This window comes from Trachurus trachurus (genome assembly GCF_905171665.1).
Source record: "Trachurus trachurus genome assembly, chromosome: 15".
In the NCBI taxonomy this organism is placed as follows: Eukaryota; Metazoa; Chordata; class Actinopteri; order Carangiformes; family Carangidae; genus Trachurus; species Trachurus trachurus.
Window position 1 is genome coordinate 1,161,114 of NC_139906.1, and position 13,219 is coordinate 1,174,332.

General features: G+C 41.7%; 1 protein-coding gene across 1 annotated transcript in view; it reads left to right on the forward strand.

The window, feature by feature from the left end:
• LOC310998577 (uncharacterized protein) overlaps window positions 1–13,219 on the forward strand; it is a gene marked incomplete at its 5' end in the record, with an annotated part of 54,579 nt that overhangs the window by 19,252 nt on the left and 22,108 nt on the right. The window contains 5 exons of the mRNA XM_083988690.1: window positions 8,157–8,216; window positions 8,772–8,809; window positions 8,962–9,119; window positions 10,853–10,982; window positions 11,081–11,660. Coding sequence (XP_083844816.1) covers window positions 8,157–8,216; window positions 8,772–8,809; window positions 8,962–9,119; window positions 10,853–10,982; window positions 11,081–11,557 — 863 coding nt within the window. The 3' untranslated portion in view covers window positions 11,558–11,660. The remainder of the gene's footprint in view (window positions 1–8,156; window positions 8,217–8,771; window positions 8,810–8,961; window positions 9,120–10,852; window positions 10,983–11,080; window positions 11,661–13,219) is intronic.

Sequence of the window (13,219 nt, forward strand, 5' to 3'; positions counted from 1 at the left end):
TGTACTGACTGTACAAACAACAGTGAGTGTCAAGCCTCTCTGTGTTACAGGACACTGTAAACATCTGTTGTCATGTCTGAATTAGGGTTGACCTCTGCTACTTCACTGTACGAAAGGAGGACAGATACTAGTTTTATTACACATCACAATCCAATTGACCTTGTAGCGTAGAAGCCTCTCCCTAGATAGACTAAAAGGTTGGGCGCCAGACAGCAGAATAGTAAATTCAAACTGTCACTTTTATATTATGATTTCTATGTTAGATGATTAATTCATAAGGGAGAGAAAACCCAGCAGCTCACTTCCCTGCTACACAAGTCACATCACATAATCAACCAAAATCAAACACATCAAACTCAAGGAGGTTAAGGATGGTAAAGTAAAGATTCTTATTTTCGATCAGACAGCCATCAAAATCATCATCATCATCATCATCATCATCATCATCATCATCATCATCATCATCATCACAACAGTTTAACAAAGTAATCAGATCAAGCAGGATAAATCAGGAGGTAAAACAGTCAATTCACAGAACTTAAATTAAATGTAAATATGCAGACTGTTTCGTTACATGAAGTTTCTGCTTAAATGAAGTCCAAGAGTGTGTATGTATGAGCGTAGGTGTGTATGTGGGGAGGGACAGGGGTTGTATGTGAGTCTTCAGGGGGCCAGTCCGTTCCGGGGAAGGCGAGGGAGTGAAGTGTGGGAGGGAATGCAGTTCAGTTCAGTTCAATTCAGTTCATAGGAGTGTGCATGTAGGGGTGTTGGGGAGGGAGAGGGGAAAAGAGAATCCAGTTCCGGGCAGGTAGGAGATGGGGTATGTGTGTGTCAGGTAGGGGAGGGAGAGGGGGAGAGAGAGCAGGAGTAATTCTCAGGTCAGACAGGGAGAAGCCAGGAGAGTTTGGGGTAAAGGGGACTTATCTGCTGATACAGGGGTACACGGTTGTCCTCCGACCCGGAGAGAAAGCCACGCCTGAGTCCGAGCAGTGACAGATCCGCCTGCTCCAGGGATTCAGTCCTGGGTCCACGTACAGATTCCTCAACTTTCCTCAGTTAAAGTCTTTTTTTCACTTTTACTTTAAACTCTTTTCCTCCTTTCCTTTTGTTCTCACTTCTTGTGTTCAGACCTCCTTCCTCCTTTCAGTCTCTCCTTTGTTTGATTTTCCTGCCTCAGACTCTCACAGGTGGTCTGATTTCTAACCTCCCCTCCTCTTCCTTACCAGTGATGTCACTTCCTGCTTCCTCCTTTCACCCTCCTCCTTGCTACAACCTGCTGCCCCTGGGTTCTATTTTAGAAATTATGGCATCCAGTTCCATTGATTTGCTGACGATGTGCAAATTATTCTGCCCCTAAAAGAAGAAGCTCATAGCTACAGGTCCTACTGGAATGCCTGCAGGAAGTCCACTCATGGATGCAACAGAACTTCCTTAACGATATCGATAGTAATTTTAAATTTGACAGGCATATTAAAGGGACAACGAGGAGTTTTGGAAAAGCGAAGCGTTTCCACACTACATTTATGAGCCTCCGCGCGCACTGTAAAATTCTTTTGACCGGCGCAAGACGGACTCATGTTTTCATTCATCAATAATTAAAGTCAGAGGTTCAAAGAGGTTCAGTTACCGTCGTAGTTCCGACCATAAACGGCGATTCAGCTACGTTATTCTCATGACTCGTTGCGAAACTGAAAGTAAAAAACGCTGGTCGGCTCGACCAGCATTTCCGCCACCACTAATAATAACAAAATAACCATAGAGACAGAATGATATATTTATCGAAAATGGGCCCATTAACAAGTGTGGGTAGCGGAGATTCATCCACATTAACGTGAGACTTTTTTATAACCGATTAGAAACTCCTCGTTGTCCCTTTAACTCTGTAGTCCTGGTGAGCTTCTTTCACCTCGACTGCTTTGCGAAGGCAAAGACTCGGAAAAAGTCTTCATTACGTCTCGTTTGGACCGCTGTAACCCCTCTTTGCAGGTTGTGCAAAATGCTGCTGTCTGCCTGTTGACAGGGCACATAAAGTGACAGCACCACAGGACGCTGGCTTTCTATCAGTTTTAGAATTCATTTAAAATGTTTACTTATTGTTTTTAAGTGCCTGAATGGCTTGGCACCCCCTTTCTCTCTGATCTTCTTTGTCCCTACCATGCCCTCGAACACTGAGGTCTATAACCAGCTGCTCCTAACTGTGCCCAGATAACTACAACCAGAGGAGACAGAGCCTTCTCTCTGGTCGCCCCAACACTGTGGAACCGCCTACCTCTGCAGACTAGGACTGCACTAACGCTTCAGCATTTTAAGTCTTTATTATCTTATCTTTTCCTTGGCATTTTAGTTGTTGTTTTATTGTTTTATTGCATGTTTTTACTGTACATTACCTGTGTGTATGTATTGTATTGTAGTGATCCGCTGTCTTTTTACTGTTTTGTAAACAGTAAAATCAGCCCTCCCTCGCAGGTAGACTCGTCTGTTCTCCATGACATCACTCTTCACCTCTGTCTCCATTGGTTCTAATGCAGCTGTGTGTGTTGCCTTCAGGGACACTACAGCTCCAGTCTGTCTGCAGGCGCCACCTGCTGGTCAACATGTGCAGTTAGTTTGATAGATAGATAGATAGATAGATAGATAGATAGATAGATAGATAGATCAGAAGGTTAAGGTCACGTTTATTTATAGAGCACCACAAAAACAACCTAAGTTGACTTTGCATAAAATAAATAGCAATAAAATACAATGATAGCCTACAGTTTCAGCAAGAGGCCCATAGTGCCACGAAGGCACGAAGCGGATAGAGAGATAGAGAGAGAGACAGTTTCAGGAAGGACAGAGATAAACACAGATACATTCAATACACAAAACAACTTTCATCTCACACAAGTCTGAAGGCCTGAGAGAAAAAACAAGTTTTAAGATTATCTGACGACTGGATATGCAGCGGTGAACTGTTCCTCAGCAAACTCTCGATCGCCTCTAGTCTTTAGCATTTAGGCCCATCCAGGTTTTAGTTGATTTGCAGACATCAGAGCTCTGATTGGTCTGTCAACATGTATGAGTTCAGCTACGGCCATACTGTTCAGCATTTAATCAGGATCTTAAAATCAACTCTGAACCAGGGTTACATGCTGTCATTCCGACATCCCACCATTTAGACATATCACCATTTAGACATACCACCATTCCAACATCCCACCACTCCGACATCCCACCATTTAGACATCCCACCATTTAGACATAGACTGAAATCTGAATTCTCAGCGTCTCTGAAGTCTCAGCGTTCATATAATATACATGTGCTGTTATGTATATTTGTTGTGATCTCTGTACTGTATTTATTGCATTTTATCCTTGTTGTAAAGCACTTTGTGATTTTATCTATGAAAAGTGCTATATAAATTAAATTTACTTACTTACTTACTATCTGCAGACGTCACAAAGAGCGGTGTGAACCTGCATACGAGTTACAATGATCCCACCTCCAAATGAAGAACCTTCTCCAAGTCACTAGGAGAGAGCGATGGTTTTACCTTGGCCAGAAGCCTCAGCTGGGGAAAAAAAAACACTTTTGACTAACCAATTTGCCTGTCACATTTAAACTCACTGTCAAACATGACACCAAGGCTCTTAATGACAGGGCAGTGTTTTGAACTCAGGGAGGGGGGCAAAGCAGCTGAAACTGTGTGTTTGGCATTGTGTGTTGTTCCACAGCAGCTGCAGTGATGTCTACTTTCATCCACCAGGTGGAGCTGTTGTCACACAAGAACTTGAGAAGCCGAACACACAAGCAGCAGCTGACTGACACAGATGGATATAAATCACCTGAGGGTCAGAGACTCTCTACATCCATCATGGCTGGAACAACAGAGAGGTTCTCTGAGGAAGAGGTTGATGAGCTCCTGACACAGTTGGAGCAGGAGAAAGACTGGCAGCAGGTGACTGATGCTGTTAATAAGGAGGGAGGACATGGAAGGGAGTGTGAAAAAGTGAAGCGAAAGTGGTATCATTTAAAGTATCTGGTGTAACGGATGTGCACTCACTCCACCCATAAAAGACGTGCTAACCAACCTGCCAAGTGGTTGTCAACCTCTTGGCGAAGAGGTTAGCATCGTCGCCTCCGGTGCGGGAGGTCGTGGGATCGAACTCCACCTAGGGCAGGCCGTGAGAAACACAACGCAGAGGGCCAGATATGACATCGGCTACACTGGCATTAAGAAAAGTTAGTGATGTTAAGCCTTTAACTCACCCTAACCCTAACCCTTCTGAGCAACAAACAGGAGAATAGGAAGACAGGACCTTTGACCTTATAATGTTCATTTTGCACCAGTTGAGGATTGAACCCACAATTTGGAGGTTTGCAGTAACACCGCCATCAGGATTCCAGCTGAGGACATCTGGCATTTTGATCTCTCATCATTATCATCTTCACCAGGTCTCGATCTCACAATCTCTGACACCAAGAACCAGCTCCTAACTCGCTGAGCTACTTGGCCGGAGCTGAGAACCGGCGTGTAGCTTCATTTATCGACTCAAGGAGTCACTGTCCACGCAGCTGTTGTCAAGGCAGATTTCAAAAATGGTCAAAATGTCAGAAATTCTGTTATCTGAATAAAAATCTGATCAAACATAAATAAATAAAAAAAATTATAAAAAAATCTGTTTTTGAGGTAATATTCTGATATGTTTTTGTCAAACATCATCTACACTATCCACCTCTAGAATTTGTACATATTGTTTCACAAAGACTGTTAAGTGTGTTCTTAAAGCGATACGCCAACATTTTTTTTTGTGTCTTGCCTCACTATATATAAGGAGCTTCGAGAAGCTTCCGCTACAAACAAGCTTGAAATATAGACTTATTTAATTTTTTTCGGGACAATTTCTCATGTCGGGGCTTCAATACAAGAGGGACATTACATACGAGCAGCATGGAGGTATTTGGATGTTTTTTGGTGTGTCTTTTTGTTACGAAGACAGTTGGTATCCATTAGCAACCGTCATATGGACATGCACTGCTACGCCGAGACCCCCTGTAACTCAGAGAAGCCACGGAGGACTCTGAAACTTCTCCCAGCCCTTAGTCCACATGAGGGGGAGGAGATCATGAGTGAATGAAATTTCAATTTTGGGTGAACTATCCCTTTAACTCTCCTTTCTTCCCCCGCATGAGAGCAAGCACTCTGGGCGGGCGGAGCATCCGACGTGAGACTCAACTTCAGCAGTCACAAGTTGACCCCCTCCCCCTTGCCTCTTCTGACCCACACACACACACACACACACACACACACACACACACACACACACAGAGTTAGGACCTTCTGTCAAAAATGTGATGACGTCGCATAAATTTAATCATAAAAAATAATACCTTAAAAATTACACCATCCTTTGGTTACATAAGTAATTACAGTATATAAGCACTAACAAAGCGGTATTGAATTGAATGTGGTTGTGTCTGAATAAAAAATCATATAGTACTGAAGTGTAGGGGCCCTGCTCTCTTTGTCCTTTGTCGAGCCGGGCTCTGGAAAAAGCTGTGGGAACATGAGTGTGTATATGAGGACTGTACTGCACCGACGACGTCAGAGCCCCGCGGTGCAAAAAGTGGGAAAAAAACCCATATGGGATTGATTATTGCATCGAGGGTTTCAAAGCTGGCCTCTGGAAATTTGTAAAGATGACTGGTGAAGCGAAGGCCACCTGTTAAAATAAAATATAAAATGACCATTCAGCTATTTTGTGCCATGACGAGCGTTTTGAAGGTATAAATATGGATCTCGACGGCGTGTGTAACAGTTTTCTGCAAGAAAAGCTCGACTGATGGCGTGTGTCTGCTGCTGCGTCTGCTGCGAGTAAGTATGATTTTACTTTATTTAGAGAGGACAATGCTTAGTGGCTATAGGGGAGAGTGGGGTAAGATGAGCCAGTGGGTAAGTTGACCCACCCCTTGTTTCTAGGAAACTATAGGAAAAAGTTAGCATGTGACCAAATATTTGGGAGGCAGCATCATTTCATGGAGTCTGTGAAGATTAGAACCACGTGACTAAAGTGGTTTAACATTTATCACCAAAAAAAATAATTTTTCACTCTCGAGAGTGAATTTTGTCGATCATAAGTTTCATGAGAATTGTGTTTAGACCAAAAGAGATGACTGTAAATGTGTTTTATACATGAGTTGTGGTATCTATGAGCTACAACATGAGGTAGTAAACCTAGCATGAAACTGCACCATTTTAGCTGTGAGAGCAATAAACCCAAGCTAAGGTAGCTGTGGGGTAAGTTGAGCCACCTATCCTATACACTTAGTGAATATATTTTGGCTGTACATGTCCAAATGATTAAATCAAGATTCTGTATGTTTGTGATTACAGTAAGTATGTTCCTATAAACAGGAAAAGTTGTTTATAGTGAGGCCAAACTTTACTTTCAAAGAAACATATCTTGGATTCTTCCCAAGATGTGATGTAATCACAAAACTCCCCAAATCTCAGAGAGTTGGTGGCTCAGCAGGAAGTCCCTGTAGTTTGTCTTCACCTGCAACCTGGACAGATGAAATATTAAGTAAAGGGGGAGGTAAGAGATGGATGGAAGGAAAGAAGGGGGGGTTGATCAATTTACCCCACTCCTATGCTCCACCACTTTTTTTGAACATGCTATATTTTAAAAACAGTTATATTTACACTCATTCTGTTCATTTGTAGGGATGCAAAACACCCTGAAATATGCAGATGTGTTAGTTAGCAACAAAACTATAATTGTCTTGATGTAGTGATCCTGAATACAAAAAGTGGCTCAACTTACCCCACTCTCCCCTACTGTTTAGTGTTAAAGATGATTCAAATGTTTATTTTCTTGCTAGCCAGGAGATACCTGCTGAAGAGGAGGTGCCAGAATTTACAAGGCCTATGACTGAGGGTGGGTCTCCGTCTATTAATCATGATGATTGGTCACCAGAGAATCGATAACTGATAATCAGCAGGTTGAAGTAGTGCAGGAGTTTAAATATTTAGGAACTTTTTTTGACTGCAATTTGAGCTTTACTTTTAACACTGAATATATTTGAAGAGTTCATTTGCAAAAGCAGATAAGTGCCATTTTGAAAAAAATGAGCTGAGGCTTTGTAATTATTCTTTGCTAATTATTCTTTTCAATAAAACTTTATTTTTTTGAGATATGTCTGTTTTGTTAATCTCAAAGTCACTCAACTTTGATTTGACTGATATCACCTTATGTAAAAAAATGAAGATTCTGGATTTTTTTTTAAAAACGGAGTTATCTGCTTTTGCAAATTAACTCTTCATTTTTAAAAAGGCAATGCAGCACTTGCACCTTATTAGAAAATTGAACTCTTTTTCATGAGAGTATGTTTTCGATTTGGTCTAAAGAGCAGATCCCAGTCACCCCCTGGCCAATGAAGTTCAACAACTCCCCTCAGGAAGACCCTTTCAGAGAGTAGGTATAAACAAATACAGGTGTTACCAAGGATACTAATTAAGGCTCCATTCCATTTAGTGTACCAGAGCGTAATGAGCCACAACTACTGTCTTTGTTTATACTCTCTGAAACGGTCTATAGAGCTGCCAAAACTATGAGAAATACTTTAAAGTAATCATTCATACCGCATGCAATCACAATATTAAATTCATAAATGCATTTCAGGACACTTTGGAGCTATATACATCACTTTTTTACCTTTTTACTTTTTTACTCTTTTATTCTTTTACTCTTTTGCTATGCTATTTATTGTGTGTTACTGTATTGTATTGTATTTTATGTGGTTTTATGTGTATTGTAAGTGGTGAAGCCAAAGACAAATTTCCACATTGTGGACAATAAAGATATTGAATTGAATTAAAGACTGATTGCACTTTGTTAGTGTTTGTACTCGAGGCATGTCCGGACTTCACCAGATGTATCTACTGAATGTACTGTTCTCTTGTTTTAAGAATGTGATTATCTGTTTATACGTTGTGTGTTTATTTGTATCTAGGGGACATCTATCTGCTATAGGGACAACAGATGGAAATGAGCCAATGGCTACAATCCAGTGTGTTTACATTATTGTATTGCATACAGTGATGTCCATTACCTTGCACTGCCCCTCCCAAATAAAACACATTGAATTGACTTGACTGTGCTGTCTGATCCAACAGGGTGTAAGGGAGACAAGGGTCCTGATGATGATGATACTGATGATACAAATGATGATCCTGGTGGGTAAAAAGTCACTTCTAGCTAAACATGACACCACCACAGTGATAAATGTGATTAGATGAACAGATTATTAAAGGTGTACAGAAAAAGCTGTTTGTCCTGTTTGTCGCGCCGAGTTGTCACGAGCTGCAGCACGAGTTTACCTGAGTAAGGAAAACGAATTTGATTGGTCGTTATCGAGCGGGCGGGATATTCAAAACCTGGGGGCGAGACCGAGACGTTTTAATTGATGGATTCAATATCAGTGGCTGGTGAATCGTGTACAGGCTGACGTATAATCCGTGCACCTGCATTATCCAATACGAAAAAAAAAATACACACTTTCATACCAGATTTACTCAAAAATAGAATTTTGCACAAAGTTTGGCCTACATCGTCTGAAATATGAGTTATTACACTCATTTTATGATCCAGAGTGGAGTAAAACTCAATTTTCTTTTCTGCACACCTTTAAAGTGATGAGTGAAACCTGGATCTCACCAAAAGCTCCTGTTATAAACTGACTGTGTTTAACCTTGAGGTTGTGTTTTCCTCTTTGTGATCCGTCTCGACAGAGAGTGAAGACGAGGAGCTCCAGCTGGACCTGGAAAAGGTGAAGATCAGTAATAAGATTCTGTTTAAACAGAAACCAGACAAAACTCTGAGGACTCCTCACTGTCAAATCTTTGACATACAAGAAGATCAATTTGCTTACACTTTTTTTTTTGTAAATATCTGACACTGTGTGTTTACCTTTAAATCCAGAATCTCCGTATCAAGACATTTTCTTGGCTGGTGACCAGTCCAGGTTATGACCAAGCAGAGGACAAGGCAGCTTATCTGCTGTCATCACTAACTGTGACCGAACAGGAGAAGCAGCTGAGTGCGAAAGCCTCAGTTCGACAAACGAGGAATCAGTTAAGGTAAGAAGACACATGAATTAAAACACAGCTACGGTGGCCCTGACAGCTCAGTGCTCTGCAGCTTCAGAAAACACAGATAGACGAGCACTTTCAACACAGCTGTTCATGTCAGCATTTAGAAAATGCCAAATGAGCATGTACCATGTGTAGTGTGGAAAAGTAAGTTCAAGTTCAAGTTCAAGTTTAACTTTATTATCCTCAAAGAGGAAATTCATATGGTCATTGCACAGCCCATGTCAGATAGATAAAAAAAATAGTTAAAATAAATACAAACATACATACAAGCGTTTAAAAAACAAAACAAAACATAGAAATACATACAGGCATACAGGTCAGTTCACCATTATCTGCTGTTGAGCATTCTAATTGCTGTTGGCACGAACGATTTGCTGTATCTCACAGTCCTGATTTTTTGCTGGAGGATTCTGCCCCCTCTCTGCACTATGGAGGTATTTGGATGTTTTTTGGTGTGTCTTTTTGGACGAAGAAAGTTGGTATCCATTCACAACCATTATATGGACAAATACTGCTGCGCGGAGCCCCGGTAACTCAGAGAAGGAACGGAGGACTCTGAAAATTCTCACAACTCTTAGTTGACATGAGGGTGAGTAGATAATGAGTACGAGAAATTTGAATTTTGGGTGAACTATCCCTTTAACTACATTTGTCAATAAAAGTTTGTATACCTGATTTTTAAATTCAGCGGCTACTGGGCGAAGCCTGGCCGTGTTAGTGTGTTGCAATGAGCCGGCAGAGGGACAGAGAGAGCAGAACCTAAATAACCTCCCCAGGTGAGGACCCCATTACACATGTAAAGCAATGCCTAAATAAATAAAAACTGAATTATGATTATATCAAATTGATGTGTTTGGTGTCTATTTGAATGTGTTTACTAAAGCTGCAGTGCACTCAAAACAAAGTACAAACTGAAATTATATAAACCAAGTAACTGAAACCAGGGCCGTTGTATAGGGGAGAAAGGTGATGATAACTCTAGGGGCCCAGCGCCCAGTGGGGCCCATAAAAAACCCCAGTAGTCTAATCTTTGTATGACTGATTTATTCTGCGTAAGACCCTGACTAATACTCATAGTACACTGTAAAAACTCAACATCTTTCCAAGAATATTTGTCTTATTTCTTGTCCAAATGTCTCATTTCTAGTCAAAACTAATCTCTTTCCACTTAAAATAAGACTCATCACCTAAAAATTAACTTGTTTTTAGATCATTTTCACTTGTTTCAAACTAATTTTCACTTTCACATCTGCCAGTGAAAACATGTTTTTTGTGCTTGTAATAAGGAAGAAAAACTTGCTCCACTGTCAGATTTTTCTACTTATTCCAAGTGAAAATCTGCTTGAAAGAAGTAAAAAGTGTCTAAAAACAAGCTGCTTTTAATGTGACGAGTCTTATTTTAAGTATAATGAGATTTGTTTTGACTAGAAATTACATTTTGACTAGAAATAAGACAAATATTCTTGCTAAGATACTTACTAAGTTTTTGCAGTGTAATGCTGCATTAGCATCAAAACAAAGTAGGCCGAATAAAAAATGATAATACATACGTAGTCTAAGAAAAAAAACTGGAAAAGTTAGGGGGAGGGGCCCACTTTAGTATTCTTTAAGGGGGCCCAGAATTCCTAGCAACAGCCCTGACTGAAACGACTCAACTTCTCAGAAACTTCCTGAACATTTCAGAACTGTATATCTCATTGTGGGTTTCTGTTAAACAGGTCGAAGTATTTCGACAAGCGAATCAATACCAACAACCTTGGTCAGGTGTTGGCTGCAGTCAGGCGGGATTCTTATCCTCCATCCTTGTTCAAAAAGCTGCTTGGCCTGGACATCGCATGGGGCGCTGAAGTAAGTTGTGGGTAATAAGTGATTATTCAAATGGAAGGCATCTTTATTTCTAAGAATGCATTCATTAAGACTGTGTGGTCTCTCTCCTCTCCCCACAGCCTATTCAATGGGGAATTCGAAATAAGCCAAAGGCAAAGCAGCAATATACGGAGCGCTACGGTGTCCAGATCCAGGAGAGTGGGCTGTTCCTGTCACACTGTGGTCTGCTTTGTGCCTCTCCAGATGGGACAGTAGCACCTGACTGCATTGTACAAGTGAAATGTCCGTGGTCAGTCCAATCCATGACTGTCCTGCAGGCAGCAAAGACAAAGAAAGGCTTTTTCCTGGAGGTGGAGGATGAAAAGAAAGGTTCCCTGAAACTAAAAGAAGGTCATCGCTACTGGCATCAGATCCAGGGCAACCTACATCTGACTGAGGCTGAAACCTGCCTCCTAGTTGTGTGGACTCTGAAGGACCTTCACGTCCAGACGGTGGCCAAAGACCCAGAATGGGAAGATAACTTGGCCATTCTGGAAACATTCTATAGAGAAAAGTTCCTACCACACATTTTATCACATCCAGAGTTGTTAATGTAACTTCTGAGTAAAAGTATCTGGCCCCAGAAGCCCAGTCAGCCACCATACAGAGGCTGTGGCTGTGAACCAAGCACTTAGCGCATCATGGGTTTTTTGGGTTTAGGTTAGAGTAATTATATCTTTAGATTTATTAGTTTGATTCATTTAGTTGGGTTAGTTGGAGTGTAAGTCATTTGACAGTCCTTGTTTAGCATGGATGGCTCTACACAAAAATATGTGAAGCCCCATAAGACCCTCAAGAATTTCATTTTATATTTTAATACATGTATATATTAAGTAAAAAAATAATTTCTAGCATTTCATGTCATATTTTAATATATATTTTAAAGCAGATATCAGCTTCACGGCCGTTTCGGCTAATGCTGCGTTCAAGGCAGGCTTTTGAAACCGTAAGTTACAGCTTCAAGTCACAACTACGACTTGGTAGCGTTCCAGGTAACCCGTAGCTCGTGTTTTTACCATCCTGTTGTCTGTGAAAGTTCCCTATAACGGCCACTCGTAACTTCCGACCCGTGAACTCGTACCAGATCGAACTGGTATGACTTCACAGGAAGGAAAAACACAAAGTACGAGTTTCTTTGAACGCACCATGAGTTAGCAGCCCCCGCCCTTGTCAGGCATCAATTGGTCCTCGTGCTACGTCACCACATTCACGCGCATCCCTTGGCTGCACACACAGCCCTTCATGCCGTTCTCTCTCCTCATTGGATAACACTTGTATCCCACAAGGAAAATTTTCTCCTCGGGTTACAGCAGAGCAGAGTGACGGAGAGACTCGTGTTTAGGCTGAAATACTTCATGTAAGTGATTGCTGACGGAAAATAGGACTATTTAGGACTTATATTAACAAAAACATTCCACTGATATCTGCTTTAAGTTAAAAAACAATAAAAAGTTCATGAGTTCCAATCAAATCCCCACTTGCCTGTTTGTGCTGCGCTTGTACCCCATTGATTAGTGTAGCCTACCCTATGTGTGTGTGTGTGTGTGTGTGTGAGGGGACAGGGGGGCGTCTTTTGTTTATACTCACCGTGGATACTCGCACGTTAGGCTAAGGCTAGCTAGCTTACAGTCCGCTGCAATATGGATCGTTTTGTCATCAAGGAAAACAAAGAGTGATAGAAAATTAAAACCAAGACCCAGTCTCCCAGAGCAGTGGCGCAAAAAGTGGGTATGCACTATATGCGGCGCATAGGGGCGCCGCGCTAGAGGGGGCGCCAAAACGATGGGGGAAAAATGATTTTGAGTCGGCATTTTCTGTATTTAACAGCTGTTTGTGCATGTGTAAATGATATGATCAATAACAGAGAGGCATGTCACTAGTTAGGCGCCCCTCCCCTCCCTCACCCCCCCTCCTCTCAGGGCCGGTTTGTGAGGGCGCAGGAGCGCTCTCCAAAAAAAAAAAAAAAAAAAAAAAACTCGCCAGTTTTCTTAACTACCGCTCATTTCCACGGAGTGGGCGCCCCTATGTCACCTTGCTGCTGAGAGTCATGTTGTGTGTGTGTGTGTGTGTGTGTGTGTCAGAAGAGGCAAGGGGTTGGGGGGGGGCGGGGGATCAACTTGCGACTGCTGAGGTTGTATCAGAGTCTTACGTCGGATGCTCCGCCGGCCCAGAGCGCTCTTATGCGGGGAAAGAAAGCGCTAAACTCCTCGCCCGTCTCC